Source organism: Pieris brassicae, chromosome 1 (genome assembly GCF_905147105.1).
Source record: "Pieris brassicae chromosome 1, ilPieBrab1.1, whole genome shotgun sequence".
NCBI lineage: Eukaryota > Metazoa > Arthropoda > Insecta > Lepidoptera > Pieridae > Pieris > Pieris brassicae.
In genome coordinates this window covers 15356880-15377501 of record NC_059665.1, presented here as the reverse complement: position 1 = coordinate 15377501, position 20622 = coordinate 15356880, and the positions used below count along the sequence as shown (strand labels likewise).

Below are 20622 nucleotides of genomic sequence, written 5' to 3'. Positions count from 1 at the left end.
ATGCTAAATTGCGATGGAAAGAACACGTGAAAAAGAAAATAGATGAATTAGATATAAGATACAAACAAGTGTACGGCTAATAGGAAGGCAATCGCCCCTGTCAATACATAACAAATTACTTCTTTATAAACAAGTGATAATGCTTGTGTCCATGTGACATTTAGTTTCAGAATTTAGAAATAATACAACGGTTTCAGAACAAGGTTCTTCGGGACATTGTCAATGCACCATGATACATTAAAAATGAAAGTCTCCTCAAGGATCTTAATGTGGATACAGTCGTAAATACGGCGAAATAGTATGCCTTAGCTCACTTAAACAGGCTAATTAGCCATGTTAATTCTGAGGCAATCCAACTTCTTGACACGACAGGAATAAGCCACCTAAAGAGAACTAAAGCTTTTGAGTTAATAAACATAGTTTAGTGAATATAAGTGCAAGTGCGGTGTATCGGATTTTAACCTTGGTTTAATTCATTGGTATTGTAGAAAATTAAGTTAATATTACTTATTAGCCATAATTATTGTAAAGCTAGATTGTAATTCATGTAAAGTCTCACTCTTTTTTGTGAACTTAATGGCAATAAAAAAAGATCTGGGCCTCAGATTTCTGCATCTGTTTCATGATTATTGGTCAGCCTAATAGGCAAGTAGGTAATCAGCCTCCTGTGGCTGACAGGCCTTCGGCTTTTTAGGTCTAAAGCCGGTTTCCTTACTATGTTTCCATCACCATTCGAGCGATTGTTAAATGTTAAATGCGAACCTCAGGGATGAGAGTCGCAGGCTAAAGCTATTAGGCCAACACTGCTCTTAGTTTTGTATTTGTAATAGTATTCTTATTTTGTGTTATTTTATTTAACCCATAATACAACGGAAGTATTTCTGTTAAATTTTAAAGTGAACTAGATAAATATACTTTAACAAAATTAAAATGAGTAATACAGTGAAAATCATATAACTGCTTTTGTTTCAGACTATTGGTATGAAACAAATATTATTCAATAATGATATTCTTTTAAATGGGCTAGTTACAATTCAGAGTTAGGTATATACGACTTAATCTATTTTTCAACTTGTTTGCGGTCAATTATAGAGAATAAAATCTGAAGGGCGTCACGTCTATAAAACTGGAGAGATTGTTAAATTAAGAAGATCACAATCATATAGTTTATTAGATTAAAATCTCGAAGAGTCAGCGGAATATGCGTGTACCTTTACGTGTCAATGCCGAGTCAGCAGTAACACTCAAGGCTCATACAACACAATCGTTTTAGGATTTATTGTTTTACCTTGTTATATATATTTCTATTTTAAAAAGTGGTATGTATATGACCCATGCAATAATTTTTATCGGTCAAATAGACAGACAGCTAAGTATTTCAACGTATGTTAAATGGCAACCGAGGTTTATAGATTATAATCTTAGTACGCCTCTAAAGTCTTATTATAACAGCTGATGTTAAGGCGTGCCAAAAAATAAACGGTTTAATTTCTACTCAAAGAAAACTACTCTAAACTAATGTAGTTCCCTATTTTCCTATTAAGACAACAATAAAAAGTGATATATACAAATGCGTAGACGGAAAAAGAGGCTTCTTTTGTTTTTTATATATTTTTTAGGGTGTTTTTTATTTTTCATCGGTTATTTATCAATAAAAAATTGGTTTGCAATACCAAATACAGCAGGACGTGCACTAACATGATCTCAAACTTCTTTATCTTATAATAAAGGTCGTGGGAAACGAATATATATTAACACAAATTAGAAGTAAACAGTGAAAAGGTGAAAAACAAGATATTACACATAAAATTAATATATGACGTTGTTCATACATTAAATATTTATGTAACTTATAAATGATCTCGTGACATTTTAACGATTAATTATCTAAACCATATTCACCAAAGTTGCCATGGGCCAGTCATGAGCAAGATCTTCGAAGGATGTTTACTCCAAGGAAGTAGGATATGGCGCAATGCGAAGATAAACAATGCTTTCTCTTTGTTTGCAATTATTTCAACGTATTGGTTTTTAGTTTGAACTTCCTGTCCAAAACTATTGCAATACCTCATAACTTATGTAAAACGGGCTTTGAATATCTCTATTATACTTTATATATACTATAAAATTGAGATAAAACCCCGGCCAATATAGTAATTTAATTATGCCGTAAAAGTTACTTTGTATATTTACATTTGTAATGCGATAAGCAAAGTTCATTAAGAATCTAAGTACATTTTACGATTTACTGCGAACTTCTATCTGTAAGAATTCCGTTACCTGTGGAATATTTTATTAATATATGAATCTCGGTTAAAATTAACGGGTATCCCTGTACTTTGCGATACCTATGCAAGGACACGCGACTCACACAAAGAGGGTGTTTCAGGATATAATAAAGCTTTTTATATATTTGACGAATATTTTAATGATCTTAATCCCTGGGATTGATTTGCTCCAGTTCAAACAATTTGTATGACTCAAAACTTAGCGATTAAAAAGAGTGGCGGAATGTTTCTTCCCAGTTCTTCTTGCCCGCTCTACTCCCTTGACTTGCGAATGGATAGTAAATGTAAATTTAGAATTAATTTATCTTCTTTTCTGACGTTCATAAGTGTACTTGTATACATACATGAATAAAGTTATTTTGACTTTGAGTATAAAAACTTTTAATGTATAGTGGAACAGTTGGCCGCGCCTTATATTAAAAAGGCTTAATTGGGGTTAACTGTTTTTATTAGATGTGTAAATATATATTGTTATTTCTTAATAACTATTACTATACTCACTAGTGGACGAGACGGCGAGGGGATTACGTAACCTGTGCGATGGAGAGTAGAGTAACTTCCTTTAATGCAGATTTATTGAAAGGTCGGAGTTATACAACAACTTAGCTCTGATTTGTCTAGTGAGAGGTGTACCGTTATAACAATAAGTAACTGTCTCATGCGTTCCTTAATGTTTACTTTATTTGTTTGTTTTCTTGATCTACTCCCCATTGTGTCCAGGAACGTTTTTCATCTCTTATTTTTTACGTAAAAGATACATTAATTAACATCATATTAATTTGTTTTACGCGTCTTGAGATACGCACCGATTACATCGGTCATATTATTATTTACAATTATTAAATTCATGATTATAATAATTATATTAATGCAGGCGTGGCGCAATTGCTTGCGAGGCTTCTTTTATTTTTGTTAGCCTCCTTAAAATATTTAGTAATTTTTTCTCAGAACCATTCCAGGCAGTTCCTTAATATTGGACGTGATTAGTTTAGTTATTTATTTTCACAGAAAGTGTCTTTAAACATTCATATATAAAATTCAAAATTTCATCACAATTAGATCAAGAACCCGGCACTGGAAAGATAGTAAACGCTAAAATTAATCTCGTAAGATATAAATGCATAACCACAGTGAATGGTCGTAAACAGCCGGCTACCAGGAAATACGTCATGGAAAAATATTCATATTGGGGTTTTTATATCGCATTACTGCTTGTACATACTATAAATACGTAGTAACCACGAAGGCGGTACGCCTTCGTGGTTCAGTCGGTCAAGGGTTTAGTTTATTAACAACATTTAACTCGTGTTTCTCAGTTCGATTTCAAATATTACACAGGTTTATTTTTAGATAATTATTTCTACTACCATTGTGTCCATCTCCTACATTTGCTTATGCATACTTACATATATAAATTAAAATCATACTTATTCGTGTTGCACGTATATTTATTATATATATCGCGAAACTACATCGGTAATGGGCGAACTGCTTGCGAGACCCGTTCTTTAATTTTTCTAAACCTCCTTCACATATTTAATAATTTTCCGCAAAACCGACGACCTGTTTCAAGGAATAACCTGTAATATATTCTATTTACAACAAAAAAAAACATGAAAATAAATATTTTATTGCCAATTAAGTGAGTGTATCCCATAAGAAAATAGTTTTTAGGTGTGGCGACGCGTTGTTATTTAGCTACTTTAACATGAAACGATTGAATCCTTTACGACTTGGCCTGTATGGCTGTGTACCTATTTGCGGTAACAAAGAAACAGCATTTACACATTTTGCTAATAACTTAGATAAAAACAGTGTATGAATAAAGTGGTTTGTATGCATGATTGTAAACTATGTTACATATGTATAAATATAAATTTAATTAATAATACAGATTGAATCCCACGAAATTTAATTAGGTATAAGGAAGAAATGAATACTGTTTATATAATTTAATTAAGTTTGGTCTAGTTGTTCTAGTTATCTAACTAATTAAAATATAAATGGAATTTCTCATATTTCTGAAATTACCTCAATTACAATTCTAATTGAACTGTTAAGTGCATCCATATATAAAACTTCAACGCGCTTGTAGTTTTTCTCACACTTGTGAATAAAACAATATTAATGTATAATAAAACACAATAATTTAATATGCAGAAACTAACAGTGATAAATGTGTTTGAAATTGTACAGAATATAAATGTATAATTGCAATAACACAGTTTTTAGCGTAATGATAAATATTATTTGCGTATAAAAATATTCATATGAGTGCGAATAACCTTGTGCTGCTAAAACTGTCCGGGATAAAATTTAACCTTTGACTTGGTAATAACACTCGCATTCAATTTAAATAACTTGTCTAAGTTCCCCTGTCTAATGAAACATTTGCCAATAAGTATGAGCTAAGAGGTATTCGACATCTTTTTGGTTTCGTCATAGATTTTAAATCCGACATACATTTTAAAACCGCAGATATTTTATTTTAGAAACTTTTTAAACATTTTATTTACAGGTTAAATAAACTTAGCATTATATTTGTTGTATTTTTTTTATTATTAATTAACTAATAATTATTTAAGATGTCAAGTGGAACATAGTGTAATGGTGGCATCTTGCAAACAATTTGTGAAACCAAAAACTTGACGTTTAAAAAGAGTGGCAGAGAGTTTATTGACAGTTCTTCTCGTCTATTTTACGCCCTTGATTTGAGAACTGGTAGAAAATGTAAAATTAGAAGTAATTAGCATTTATCTATTTCTTTATTGACATTCATAAGTGTTATGTTCATTCATTATGTTACCTAAATTAATAAATGATTTTGAATTGAACTCCTTGTAACGTGTAGGTTAGGTTAGCCATAATAGTTTATATCGCAGAAGATTGCAAAACTTAGGAAACATTAATCAATTATGTTTTATACCGCCAAAACCTTCCATTCGCATAAGTCATACCAAACGAGCGTAAGTTCAAGTCATTTAAGAGTACTTAATATTACAATAGAATAGATTTAGTATAGTATAAAATGTTTTTTTCGTTAACAATCGCATACCTCTAGAATAAAGTTAAAATAAATAATCCGCTAGCTAAATTAAAGCTAAAAAAAAGGCACAGTATAAATGACAAATTATCGAAAAAATATTTGAAATCTGAGACTAAAACCAATATTACGTTGGACCACTGCATATTATTAGTACCTACTAAACAATACTTGAAATTGATTAGTAAAAACGAATGTAAGGACATAACACGTTTTAATGTTTTTGCAGTTCATGTCTGTTAATCTGATTGACATATCCGCCCATTTAGATTTTACAGATAGGTGTGAAATCACCCTATATCATATAATTTTTTTAAATCAGATTTTTTACTACATATGAAAAAAGATATATAGTAATTTGCCTTCGATTTTCACTGTTTTATGGCTTGTAGGGCACTTCTGTTTTCGTAATATCGAGTGTATACTATAATAAAAAGAAGTTCTATTAAATCGTTTTTTGAAATCTCAAATTGATATTAATAATCATAGCAATCAAGTATACAGTACTTACAATTTTCTTAACCTACTAAGTAATAATTCAAATTATTAAGAAATTTTAAATTTAAAAAGTTTATTTCCTGTGGCAGTATACCTTTAACGCTGGCAGCATTTTCTTACTGTATTGTGATACTTATTCGTTGAGCCAGAAAAGCGCCAGCTCTGGGGTCTCCGGTACTATCTAGCAGGTGCCAACTTAAATCTTTAATTAGCGCCTGTGTACTTTAACCACTGCCCAAGAGTCTCTTCTCCAAAGGGAACAATATCGAAGTTAGAGGAAAGACTATATTTGAGCCGTTCATTATTTTCCGCCTGCTCTTCGGTCCGGCTTTTTTGCTTTACTTTTTTCATTGATATTTATTTCCAACGAGCAGTGTTGGCCTAGTGGCTTCAGCGTGCGTCTCTCTTCCCTGAGGTCGTAGGTTCGATCCCCGGCTGTGCACCGATGGATTTTCTTTCTATGTGCGCCTTTAACATTAGCTCGAACGGTGAAGGAAAACATCGTGAAGAAACCGGCTTGCCTTAGACCCAAAAATTCGACAGCGTGGGTCAGGCACAGAAGACTGATCACCTACTTGCCTATTCAATTCACAAACGATCATAAAACAGATACAGAAATCTGAAGCATAAACCTAAAAGGTTGTAGCGCCATTGATATATATTTATTTCCAACACACTTATACAAATCTATCAAATTGTTAGACCTCCGGTTATTCATTTATCCTACAAAAAGCATACGTACGTATTATATATATTACATACTTCGAGAATAACCCACACTTTTCTACAAAAAAATGATCGATTAATAAACCGTGGCTAAGGCCCGTACGCCACAGTGTACCAGGATTGAAAGAATTAATCCCTACACTGTTAGCTATAGTAAAAAGTTACCGATTATAATAATAATTTAACGTTGATAAATAGACAATTTAAATTTTAATAGTTTGGACCCTATGGCTACATTGCCATAGGGTCCTATAACTTTAAAGCTGGCAGCATTTCCTCACTGTATAGCGATACTTATCCGTTAAACGGCCTCAATTAGTATTTGCGTAATTTTAAAGTCATAATCTCTTAGATGGCTTGCATCATTCTTAAATAAAATCATTACTAAATAATTATTAATGTGGTATCATCAATAATAACCACGTTTTGAGTTAGTGTATTTTCGCGTAATGCATCGTTATGCTAATTAATTGGTTACATGTTACACAAACAGAAAGTTTATGCTCGTTTTTTATTTCGTCGAAGATAGAAATAGTAATGAAAATCTCATATAAAATTGAATACTCAGTATAAATGGGAGGATTTGTGATGTCTTCTTAAGTATAACCCCTTATTCCTGAATAAATCTGTCTTATTGTATTTTAATATACCTGTTACTTTTAATTACAGTATAAACAGATTTGATAGAATGAGACGAAAAGGTATCATTACAAACCCTGTGGCAAAAATACGGCACCCTTGGTCCCACATATATTCGTAATCATTTTTCTCAAGCAGGTGACCCTTATATGACAGTAAAGTGGAGATATTTCAATATTAAAATCCATGAAATTGTATTGAAAATAGAGAGAGTTAATATATTATCAAAACACTAAAATAGTAATGTAAGAACAATAGAACAAAAACTAAACAATGATAGGTCAACGACCGACACCCGATGCTGTTGATTTTCTATGCATATTTATGTGCTATCTCTATGAATTAGTAGATTAGGTACAGGAGTACAAAATGTTGAGGTCCTGGTTGATTTGCCGGTAAAACAGTATCAGGCACAGGAGGTTGGTCTGGAAACAGACGCTGTTGCTAAAATGTTCCTCCACTTTAAATAAATATATATATATATATATATATATTTGTCTGTTAATTTAACTATTGAAAGAACACTCGTTTAAAGCATGTAATCTCCGAGTCTACCAACCAGAAACCAGTCCGACAATCAAAGCCAAACAAAGCCAGGCTTCAAGTGCATAAACCATTAAGTAATGATGGTGGCTTGAACTTATTTTATTCTTTAATAATTCAAGAATTTTGCTCATTATAAATTCAGAGTATGTGTATTTCTCAGAGGAAACACGTGCTAAAGGATGTTTGTGTAACATCAGTCTGACCTTACGTTAATACTTTATTAAAACCCTAAGATTTCTTCACTTTTGAAATACTTCACATTGGTGATAAAGGTTATACAATACAACACTATACATATAATTTGACAATATTATTATTGTTAATATTTGAATTGTTTATTTATAGTAACAGAACACAAACCGTATAATAAAATATAAGATATGAAAAAAATACTTAGATTTTTATTTTATTGATGAAAGCTTGCCAACGCTCGGCACACTGATACATTGTTAAAATAAACAACAAAATACAATTTTTAATGTGACAAGCACTTAAAGGCAAACATGACATACACGTAGAGATCATACACATATTAAACAAAACAAACATTAAACAAAAAAAAATTACAAAAAACTACACAATAATCGATTTTAAAGTGGGAGGGGAGGAACAATGGATATCCAGACTTAGCTGCATAGAGTTTAAAAGTCCTCGTCCTCTTAAAGGGAAATAAAATTAATGATATTATTTACTTTTTTATGTCTACACTAGAAATGTGTATCCATATCGCAAGCAATACTGATCTGATTTTGAGAATACTTGGATTAGGTTATACGTGATTAAACAAAAATCTCGCTATGGCTAGTTCCCGAGAAATTTCTGATACATTTACGAAAATTATCGCACGTGCTTGACTTGTATACCCAATTTTTTGACTGTTGAATAAATTAATTGTAACCAACTATTACTTAGGGCAAGATAAGTACTATTTAACATGAAAATATAAAAAAAATACAATCGTATTGTCGACCACAATATGTTTCTAATATCGGTATAATATAATGAAACCATATTATGCAGTCAAAAGTGTATCAAGGCGAGCAGCGTCCCAGTCTCCGATTACGAGTACTAATACTAATTCTAGACTAGTAATTATTAAATATTATATATTTAAAATTGAGGCCATAGTATTCGACTACCATTAGACGGTTATACCATTAACCTTTATAATGAAGGCATATTAATTGAAATTGTTGAGGTGTCTAAATTATAATATCACTTTTGATAATTGAAATATTGCTATATAGTTGCAATAAATAATGCAAAATATATAAATAATATAATTCTAAATTTAAATTTGACATAATCAGTTTAATTTATTAATTTGACATCATGTTTTTCCTGAAATCAATCAGACTCAAAAGAAATCATTTAGCATTAAAATCTAGCCTAGCTTAAGACCAATAAGCTATTTAAAACTAACCTAATGTACTCAAAAGGATATTTCACGTAAGAAAGAGTCCAATAACACACTACTTACAGTCCCTATTAAGGGGAAGACATTCTGTTTTTGTGTACTATTTATATCACAATTTGAAAGTAATTTTATAATCATTGTTAACATCGATGCGAAATCAGTATTAGTTAAAAATTAATTTCCTGCTCTCGTATTAAATGTTTCAAAAAGTTTGTTTTACTGTATAATCTGTATATTTGGAGATTACAAGGTGACATTTCCCCCTAGTAGAGGAGATGTATTTGGTGCACTAGTTACGAAAGTCTTACTCTCATACATAAAGAACAAGGAGTACATCTCTTTCTGTTAAATTATTTTTCAAGGGAAAAATGATTACATTTGTAAGGCAAGGTGCCTTTATACCGTAGGCGAGTATTTGGACCATAGATTTGACTCAAATAGTAAATAACTTAACTTTGACATTATTTTATGTTCTTATTATAAGACATTGTAAAAACTGATATGACATTTCCACGCCTATTTATATATGGCTGATTGTGCGGATCATCTTGGGAAACAAACGATTTATTATTATTAATACGTTGTGCTAGTTAAAATTGTGCAATTAGACTGAATTCTTTTTAATAAATAAGGATACGTATCGTACAACGGGAAGTTATACGATACGTATCTGTATTGTAATTACCAACTTTTAACTATATCAATTAATAGAAACAAATATTCTTATGTATATAATTAAGATATACAACCTTAAATAAAACCCATTCCTGCTGTCGCCAGCAACACTGATTTTCAATACGGGCCATACTGTCATGTAGTGATAGCTACACTTATCTTACAATACTAAACGTAAACAATTGAAGTAATAATACAACTTAAAAAACAAACTAGAAAAATGTAAATTTACAAACATTGAATGTATTTTACGTACTACTTAAAATTATCAAATGGCACAGTGCAGAGAAAAACGGCGTGATTCGGAGGAGGCCGTTGCCAAAAAAGGGCTGGGAATATCATGAAAGAATGAGATGATAGAATCTGTAATAAAGGGTATTATAATTACGACATACAATTATCAAATACGCTGATCATTCTGTATAAAATATGAAAAAAAAGTTATATATATGTGTATCGATCGAAAACTAGTATTACAAGTACGCCATGTTATTATTCCAACTAACTCGCTCATTTACATTTGTTTAGAAATAAAAGTCCGCGTATACGGACAACGTAAGTATAACATTTTAATGCCATAAATAATTCATTACCAGGTACTAAATCCATATTTAGATAGCTTTTACATTAGACCCATATTTTTATTAAATATTAAATAAGGATATTTATTTCATAGGACTTATGTCACAGTTGATAGGATTTAACACTAAAGTCACTTTACAGATAGATTTTTTTTTCCAGACTTCGGTTATAATATTCGGCGTGAGGTACCGAGTGCCCCAAAAACAGAGGCGGTGGTGTGTTGGAATGACCTTGCGTAGTCCGGGGTCTTCACCTTGCGGCCACCACCGCCCTACCGCCGCCCCACTGCTGAGCGTGGCTACCGCCGCTGGCTCGGTGAGTGGCAGTCCCGTGTCCGCCGCCATGCTCGCCTGTCGCCTCCGCACCTGCTTATTCGCCGCGCTGCTCGTCGCGTTGCTCGCCGAACATGCGGCAGCCGCCCCACGATCGCGCCGACAGCTTGCGGATGACAACACGTTACAGCCAATTGATGTAAGTCCATCTTCAGATCCATTTATGCTTAAGAAAGGCCCAATTTTTAAACAGCTTTTATAATTTATATTCATTTCGTGACCTCGTCAACTCATTAAGCCATGCAGTATTTATGTAAATCACATAGGTATTTCTAGTGATAGTATAATTTCGTAATAACGACGTAACGCCGTGTCGCAACACGAAAAGTCAATGTTATAGAATGCCACGAGCTGTGTAGATGTGCATATCCCATTAGGACGAGCGACCGATACATATATATTCATGAAAATGAGGCATTTGTATTCTTCGATCACTTTAGTACCAAAAGATGAATACTAATGAAGGATACTTATGCAGAATTATAAGTAAATCAGAAGATGTGTGAAGTCATGTGAAAGGAAGGGGAAGGATCAGAAATTCCGTGAACTCCCTCCCTCTCCCCCCCTCCAATACCAATATGGGTCTGTTTCATTAAGCATTTAAAGACGGGATCAGAGAACTGTTTCAACAAAGCCAACAATTATTGTTTTTGCGGTAACCGAACCTAGGCCTCAGAAAGTTGACGAGATAGTATCTGGTGATTAATACACATAAATTGGTGCTCAGCCAGGTTGGAATGCACGATCTTAGGGTTAAAGGTTTTTCCTATTTGGTATTTATGTAATACAGTATGGAGTGATTCATGATACCTTGATTTCGTAAACATCGCTTTCGGTTAATCGATGAATGTCAACGAGTGACAAAACTACAGACATATAGAAATTTAAACCGGCACCAGCTACTTTACTGACCTATTGATTGACCACATGGTGGCTCTGGCCTCGGAAACATTAAGCATTCTTTTCCAAAATATCAACGAATTGGCAGTATTACCCTATATTATTTCACCGTCTCCATTATTCACTGATCAAGCACTTGGAATTTAAAACCCGTCATTGTAATCCTCAGCTTATTAGACACCGAAGGCCGATCATATTCTTGTCTAATAAAATAAAATTTCAACCATAATAGGGTTTGCCGTATATGCCTCATACTTAATTAAGGAGATATTGTACTCGTATTATTAAAAAGATAATTTATTCCTAACACAGAATTTAGTACAAAATTCAATCATTTTGCAAGTGATGTAGAAATGTGTGACAAATATTCACCGTCCCAGGTATAAAATAATAGGAATTATAATAAGAAATTTATTTCGCAATCTTTTACACAAAAAACGAAATAAACACTCCTTAATAATCGCTACATATTTTTGAGAACCAACTATACGTTTATCTGATACGTGCAAGCTATTTATAACTATAATATTAACTATAGCCTTCAGTTCTTTTTTGCAAACATACATTTATAGAATACTAAGTAATATCAATAGTCAAATCATTACAATAATAGAAAATATTAACGAATATATGCTTATTAATAAAATTAAGAATATTAATGTTTCAGTCAAAACATATATTGGAAGCGTAGCTGTATTAACGGTTGTCTTACTATAAATTATAATTTATGAAGAGATAAAGAGACTGAGAGAATGAGAGCCTAAACAAAACGCATGCTTTTATGTTTAGATTTTCATAATCCGATAATGATCAATATCATTATCAACATTTAAATAACAAAATAAAAACTGTAGAACTGATTATGTATTGAAAATATTGTTTTACATTGAACTGACTAGGAAGTGAAATGTAATGATTTCACCAACAAGTTCCTACTCTAATATATTACGTTCAAGTTCATTATTGATTTTTAACATACGTTAATTAGCATTTCAACTCCTAATGTAATATTAAAAATGTATAAAACTTAAAATTTGTTAAAGTTCGCTGTAAAGCCTGTGAAAGTTTGGAATAAAACTATCACCTTAAAGTTTCAAACTATTACAATCAAAACGTAACCCAACAAAATATAATGGTACTTCAATGGTTTTTAGTATATTTTCATAATTTATGTGCTAAGATTATTTTTATTAAACCCGGTCTGCTATAATTGGTCACGACACAACACGACAAACAATTAAATTGTCTTTAGCCTAAGCCTAACCCTAATATTAAGTGAGAAGTAATACAAGGAATTTTGCCAAATTAATATGACTACAATGATCTCTAATCGTATATAAAATGCATTAACCATGCAAATTTACGTACCTATGATAGAGTTAGTTCATGGAGTATATTATAACTATATTCGCAAGCTCCAGTTTCTATATCCAAGATCTATGCCTGCGCTGTGTGACTTATGACCTGTGCTCGTGCACGCTATTGGTGCATTACACAACTCTATAGACTGAGCATAGAGTTTCCCGCGTTCTTACGTAATAGACCCACAGATCAATGCAATTGAGCATCTATTCCACAGTTAACAATACACTCGATTGTATTAATTAATTACTTCTAGACTTTAACATACATGTGAAAAATCTAATTTAATTATGGCTTGTTGATTTTGTGTCGTGTGAATGTGCTATTTTTAGCCCCATGACAGTATTAAAATTTAATTGACATAAGTGTTAGAACGTATAATACAACAATATCTACACATACACTACAAATTTTGAACTTACGTAAAAATAATGACATTCAATATAATTTGGTAATTGGCATTGTAGTACTTCCGATAGCCAGACAAAATTTATACAGGGTTGCATATGAAGGCCAATAATTACCCACCCATCTTCGTGATTACTATAACAACTGCGACCTTTAGCTGTCCCTCAATTAGATTGCCTACAGGCCTTCTAATGATGGTCGCGAATTATCTAGAGACTATACTTGTTATAATTATCTTTTTATTTATATTATAAAGGCTTATAAAGGCGTCTTTGCGCCAATCTCAGGAATGACTCCAATCAAATACTTTTGTGTTCGATAGCCCATGTTTAAGGAAGGCGAATACGCACCACCTAGTCTAGCAATATTTATTTAGTAATCCCGTGAACGTAATAGAATTTCACAATTATTATACTAGTTATCACTTCATAAATGAAGCAAAACAATATCTAGGATACGAGTTATTGTTCTCATTACCTACTTCTGGAACCAGTAATCTTACTACTTACTTATGTAATCCAACGTTCGACGTCTATATTTGCTTATTTTAGTATCATATTATAGTCTAGTAATATTACGTATACATTCGTAAAGAGATTACAATCTGCATTAGTTCTCATATTATTATTTATATATATAAAAAGATATAAAGCTCAAAGTTTTTAAAACCCGTACCCCTCCCTAAGTTAAAAAAGTTATTCTTTCAATTAATTAAAATGATTTTATATAAAAGTTAAATCCCGCCGATGGCAGTAACAAAAATATAAATAATTGTGCGTAATTTGAAGTGTTAACAATCATAGTTAATACTTTGAAGCCTACGGTTTACCTAATCGAGTGTGTGTAATTTCGGTCGCAGCAACACGCATTAACATTTACGTTGACATTGACACGACAGCTGCGCTTGAGCAACGCAACGCGCCCTCGCGCGTAGTCAGCCGCCAGCCAACGCCAGATTCTACAAGGGTTATATCTTCCATAAATTTGTTAACTGATTCACTATAATGCTAGTTCGTATTACCCACTTTAGATGTACTAAGTTTTGTTTAATTTCAGTCACACATAGACCTCACACATTATATATTAAGTAGCTATTTATTTGTCACATTTTGTTTTAGTGCACTTATCATTTATCACAGTATGTATTTTTTAATTTCTCACTATAAAATTGGACTACGATAAGACAGTGGTGGTGGTTAGTGTTAGTGGTGTGGTATAGTGTAGTGTAGTGTAGTGTGTATATGTGTGTGCAGGAGGAGAATGAGGAGCTGGAGCGGGAGAAGCGGAAGCTGGAGGGTGTCACACAGGCAAAATATACTGTCAAGAATGCACTGCTCGGCTTTGTGTTTGGTGTAAGTATACTCATATGATCATCCCACACTATGGTGTACGTACGTGTTCCATTGTCGCTAACCACCCCCTCTCTTGTAGAAACTGAACTCGTTCATCGACGCAAAAACGCGACTGGTAGATACACTGGACAAGAAGAATATCGAGCTCAACAAGCAATACGGTATCGAGCCGCCACAGAACGGACTAGCGTCACTAACAGGCGTGGTATCGCAGGTCGTAGGGCCTAAGCTACAGTTCCTGGCACCTAAGCTGCAGGCGGCATCAGGTCTCTTGGGAGGGCTATCATCGGGATCTAGTGGCTCCGGAAGCTCCGGCGGCGGCTCAGGTCTGGGCTCCATCCTTTCACTGGTCACGTCACTATCAGGCTCCTCATCAGGTGGCGCTGCGGCTGGCACTGTTGAAACAGTTGACTCCGACGAGGACGATTCTTGATCTTTCTTCCCCAATTCCCCAACCTTAACCTTATCTCAGTACCGGGAGGCTTTACTCATTTGAAAAAGATTGAGGCTCTCTGTCAGTTCCTGAGCTATTGAAAAATTAATAAGTATTACAGCAGCTCTGAACTTTGAAAGTTTTGAGAGTTTCCTAAATTAGACTGAGTCTCTCCTACCTTCATCCTCCCAGTTTCCGCACCCTGTACAGTGTACAACAGATCTGTATTTATATTGTAAATAGTATTAGGTGAGTTTGGTGATATTATAATTAAATATGTTTATTTTTGTATAACTGTTTGTTTTTGTGCACCGCATGTCTATTACTAGATGTTTAACACACACCACCATTAATAAAGTATTTATCAAATGTATAAAAACTGTAGTAACCGGCGGCTGGCGTTCGGCTTTTAGTAACATCCTACAACGAGAAGGTGAAGTGACCAATCTCTAAGGTATTTTTACATGAACATCATTTTCCAAAACATTAGAAACAAATTTTACATTTTCATCATTTTAGATCAATCTGATATGGGTTTCCGATGATCTTGAACTATTGACTATTAGTAAGGATGTACAATTTCTTATCTCGAGTTTCGGGCTGAATATTAATTAAAATAAATAAAATAATTATTTAATTTATTGTAGAAATGTAAATAGCCTTGTAGGCTTTATGAGTATTGATTTTAATGCTCTAAGACGTATAATAAAACAAATGCTAATATAAATCGTGGGCTGTAGAATGAGATATCTGTGATAACTTCAGGTCGATAATATTTTGTATTATATTTATTTTTAGTAATCCATTTGCAAAGTATCTCGGCTTTATATATTTTGTTGGGTAGCCGTGATTGTACGTGTAATTATTTATAGTTTGAATTAATGTTTACTTCAATACCTAACCCATGTATATTATAGTTAAACCAGCACGAAGTGTTAAATATATAATTTAGCCGCCGATTATTTTCAGAAACGTTCTCTTTGGATCTTTTTATTTATTTATGAAGAGGTCCTGAAGTGTTATACGCCTAAATACCAGCGGCTGAGTTACGACATCCATCGTCAAGGCAGAATGCAAAATTACATTCGCATCACCTCGATGTCCACCGTTCCACAATAGGCTTTTTGACAGTATAAAAAGTAAAGTGTATTTGAAAGTAATCCGTATAGAACATGGATTTCAAAAGCGAACTAATAATTTATCACATCTATAATTAACATATCATTTCTAAAGTTACTAAAAATAATTTAAAATGGTATTTAAAATCTTGTCAAAAAGCGTAGCGTTTTTAAGACACTTCAAGAAAAGAGTTTTCCAATTCTAATGAGGGTTACTGAACAACAGCCCTAAACCCACAAACTATAAAAAAAAATTACGCCACAAATGTTGCAACTTATAACTGACCCTCACTGTAGACACATAAGGAACGAAAACCATATAAAGCCTTTAAAATATCTATTACAATAATTCTGACTCACCATACAAGTTATTTACCAAATAAAACTTCAAATATTCGTTCACCTCCGATTGACACAGGTCACCTAGTTTTTCGTGAAAGTCAACATGAATAAAACGTATATATGTGTTGTAACAAGCTACACATATGTTATTCAAATTTTATTAATGTTAACAGTGATATTATTAACACTGTACTCATACCGATTTACATCAAAAGAGAAGAGTTAAATAGGGCAAATAGAGAAAAAAAACTTTATGGCTCATAATAAAAAAGAATTTATAGTTAAGGAATAATAGGCAAATTATCTAGAAAGATTGCCATGGCAACATAAGACAATAAATTTTTGGTCAAATTGTATTTTAGAACTAAATAAAAAATTTTAAGTCAATTGTGAAGTCTATTGAAGAAAGGTACTAAGTACCGCGTTATAATAAAAACTAAATAATGTATACTGGATAAAATTATTTTTGTATAAAAAGTCTAAATAATATGCTTTCAATAATTTGATGTAGGTTACATTTAGGGCTATAAATAAGCCTTTTTTGTATCACCTTTATAAACTTTAAAAACTTTTTAGTACAAATTGCTCCAGTATATAAATGAATAAGTATTCAATTGTTTATCACAATAACATGAAGATACTGTACGTTCTTAACTAAGTATTATTTAAGTACTCAAACGAAAGTCTTTAAACTGTGTAAAAAAAGAAGCTTTTCGTGAACATTTCGTTCTTTGTAGTAGGTAAAACATAAACTAGATTAGTATTACTTTAGATACCTAAACTTTTTTAAGCTGTACAGCTAATAGAACATTAATTGCTGATGATAACCACTAACGCTCTAATACGCAATTCCTCCCCATGAATCCTGTCAACTTTACCAGTGAGTCGATTGTGATAATTTTTTTTTGATGATGACCTTTTAATGATGACAACACCAATAATTTATTATTATTACTACTCTTTAGTTTTTTCTATTCCTATAGTATAACAGTGTTAAAGTTAATTAGGTCATATTTTTATTGTATATCGCCTAAAGCCTTCCGATAAATAGGCTATCAAAAACAATGATATTTCAATTCGAACCAGTCGTTTTCGATATTAGTGATTTCCACAAAATTAACATACTCTTCAGGTTAGTAATATTAGTCTTGATAATATAATATTCATAAAAAAATAGTATACATTACTAGTCAACAGCAACATTCAATTTTTCTATTATTCAATAATTTTTGTATTGCTCTTACGACATAGTTTAAAAACCTGGAACGAATAAATCTATTTTTTTCTAAAATATAGAATTAACAATATGTTCCAGCACGATTTCAATCACGATTTATGCATAATATCTTCAACACGTAATAAAAGTTGCAGCATGTAAACTCTTGAGTCATCCCGTCATGTCAGTTGCGTTACTGCTTATATTTTATACAGAATATGTGAGAACAACAATTGGGTATCGTGAATAATTGAATAAATTGTGTTAAAATTATAGAACATATTCATTTCTAAATAACCAGGTTGGAAGGTAAGTCTTCTCGATATCATAACAAAAGTTTAAGGTTTTGTTTTAATAAGATCATATTATAGGTTGGCGGTACGTCGCACCCCCCGCCCCCATCGAACACAGGAAAACTCACTTCGGTGAGAACAGGGCTCACATCGAAGATACCAGAGCCCATTTTGAGGACGGGAGAGCCCACTTCGCGCGTGGAAGAGCTCAGTTTGACTCAAGGACACCCCACGTTGAGGCAGCGGACTTGGGTCACGAGCCCGGGTGGTGGCACGGCGGAAGTCAGACAACAGAGGCAGGCCACGAAGAGTTCCGGGGATATCCCAGTGTTCGACCGGAACAAGGTCAGCCTGGATCTGCCGGGGAGCCTGTTTGGGCCTTCCGTCTCACTCCTCATCAACACCACTAAGATCATTGGGAGCGTAATACAGGTCAGTATATGATGATATGTTGTTGTATTTTGAATTCTATAAATTCTATTACTGACTGAATTGTTTCAAAAATTCTTTATATATTTGTCAAAAAGCTCAAAATTACTTTGAAAAACCTTTGAAATTTTATATACTTAGATTAGTATTTATCTTAATGGATATGCCTTAACGAATATATTACTCGTACTTACACATACCCTTGCGCTCAAGTTGCGCTAAGGTGTCGCCCGGCACAACTGAAGCGTCAACTCAAGAGATATCTAGTGTGAACACGGGCGGCGCAGTATTCTTTTAAAATAGTCATATAATAACGAAAATGTGTTTGAGCCTTAAAACATAGAGAAGGTGTAACTAGTTCAACATGGGTATTTCGCTTTTTAAAGAACCTGTAAGATGTCGTGTAACCCTAATTTGGCCTGTATGTCTTGGCCCTTCGTGCAAGCGAACAAGGCCTTAAGTGCAGATTAATAACGTTTTACCAAACGGCAACAGAACCATGGCGTATTATTTATATTATTAACATAGATGTTTGTATTGCAGAACTCAGCGGTTCGTTACCAGACTTTTCTACGCTTATTTCGACCTCTGTTTCGCGGGCCATTCGAAATCAAAGGTCTTGATCCCCCCGCACCCACTACTACCACCACAACCCTTCCCCCGCAACGGGAAAACGAGGTGCGTCGGTGACCTCTTTCAAAATAAAAATAGACTCGTCTTTAGATTGTAAGTGTCACCGATTAGCGAAATAAGTCAGATCATTAGCTAATTGTTCACCATAATAATATGAAATTTATAAAAACTTAAATCATCATATATAATTATTTCCTCAAATATCATTACCTACAACTTATTTTTAATGTTTACCAAATTTAGTGGATTTAGATAATGGATGAGGACAGTGGATGTTATATGGTACTTTATTATGCGTGTTTGTTATGTTAATAAATAAATATTTAAATTATATGTGTTTTTTTATAAACTATACATAAGTACCAAAGCTATTACTCATACTACCCATTTCCGAGTATCCTCGTCTACATATTTAGATAACAAATTGAAATGGCTAACTGAATGACATTTACAAAAGTGAAAGTATAGCACCTTACTTTTTATTCGAAAGTAATCTTAAACACATCTTTAATATTGATATAGAATTGATAAAATAAAACACATCAAATTCAATATAAAATACGCCTACTAAAATTATTATAGCAATTGCTACTGCGAGCAAAATAAGAGATGTATTCTATATTTTTTTGACAATGTTTTAATTTATTAAAAACTAGTGGACCCGACAGACGTCCGGTCTTAACTATGAATATTGATTATCAATATAATAACTCCGATGGAATCATTTGTTTTAAACTATATTCATTTTTATTACATCCTCTTTGACGATGTATGCTGCACGTATTCTTTCAATGATGTGATACGCCGCGTATATGGAATTTATACCTTCACACAACGCTCATGACGTCAGAGACCGCGTTGCCGTCGGGTATATTTTCAAATCCAGTAAACAAAAATCATTTCAATAAAGCGTACCTTTACCTAGCATTTGTGACGTCACTGGCGCGTGTTGATATCGGGTATACATTCAGATTTAGTATACGCCCCGGTAAGCATTTTAAAACATACCTGACCGCAACGAAGCAATAAGAACTAAACGAAAACATAACTTAGGACAGAATGTTAAAATGAATGTCCATAATGCGCGCTAAATTCTTTTTTTAATTTTATGATTATTTTTATAGTAATTAATAAACATTTATTTCCAGTTTTGTTCTCGTATAATTTACCTCAATTCCTAGCCTATAAAATAAATGTCCCTTTATATAATACCTACCCCAAACGAATGATGCGGTCGGGTATATTTTGAAATCCTTAACATGACGGTAAATATTTTTAAACTATACCCAAAACGAATGTTGCAGTCGGGTATATTTTAAAATCTTCAACACGGCCTTACATATTTTTATGGTATACTCGAACTCAACACTATAGAGCGTTGTGTGAAGGT

The 20622-nt window shown here is 32.9% G+C and overlaps 1 protein-coding gene across 1 annotated transcript; it reads left to right on the top strand.

The window, feature by feature from the left end:
• Positions 1–10708: 10708 nt before the first annotated feature.
• On the top strand, positions 10709–19434 carry LOC123720803. The gene is made up of 5 exons (XM_045677574.1): positions 10709–10885; positions 14670–14768; positions 14848–15198; positions 18249–18602; positions 19143–19434. Exons 1-5 carry the CDS (start codon positions 10757–10759, stop codon positions 19287–19289), a joined length of 1080 nt encoding a protein of 359 aa, XP_045533530.1. The 5' UTR covers positions 10709–10756; the 3' UTR covers positions 19290–19434.
• Positions 19435–20622: the final 1188 nt, after the last annotated feature.

What these genes read in the sequence shown, in the direction of transcription:
- LOC123720803 (XM_045677574.1), top strand. Translation starts at nt 10,757, where the DNA reads ATGCTCGCCTGTCGCCTCCGCACCTGCTTATTCGCCGCGCTGCTCGTC. An exon ending in ACTCCGACGAGGACGATTCT is followed by an intron (nt 15,199 to 18,248) that starts TGATCTTTCTTC and finishes ATCATATTATAG; the next exon opens with GTTGGCGGTACGTCGCACCC. An exon ending in TCATTGGGAGCGTAATACAG is followed by an intron (nt 18,603 to 19,142) that starts GTCAGTATATGA and finishes TTTGTATTGCAG; the next exon opens with AACTCAGCGGTTCGTTACCA.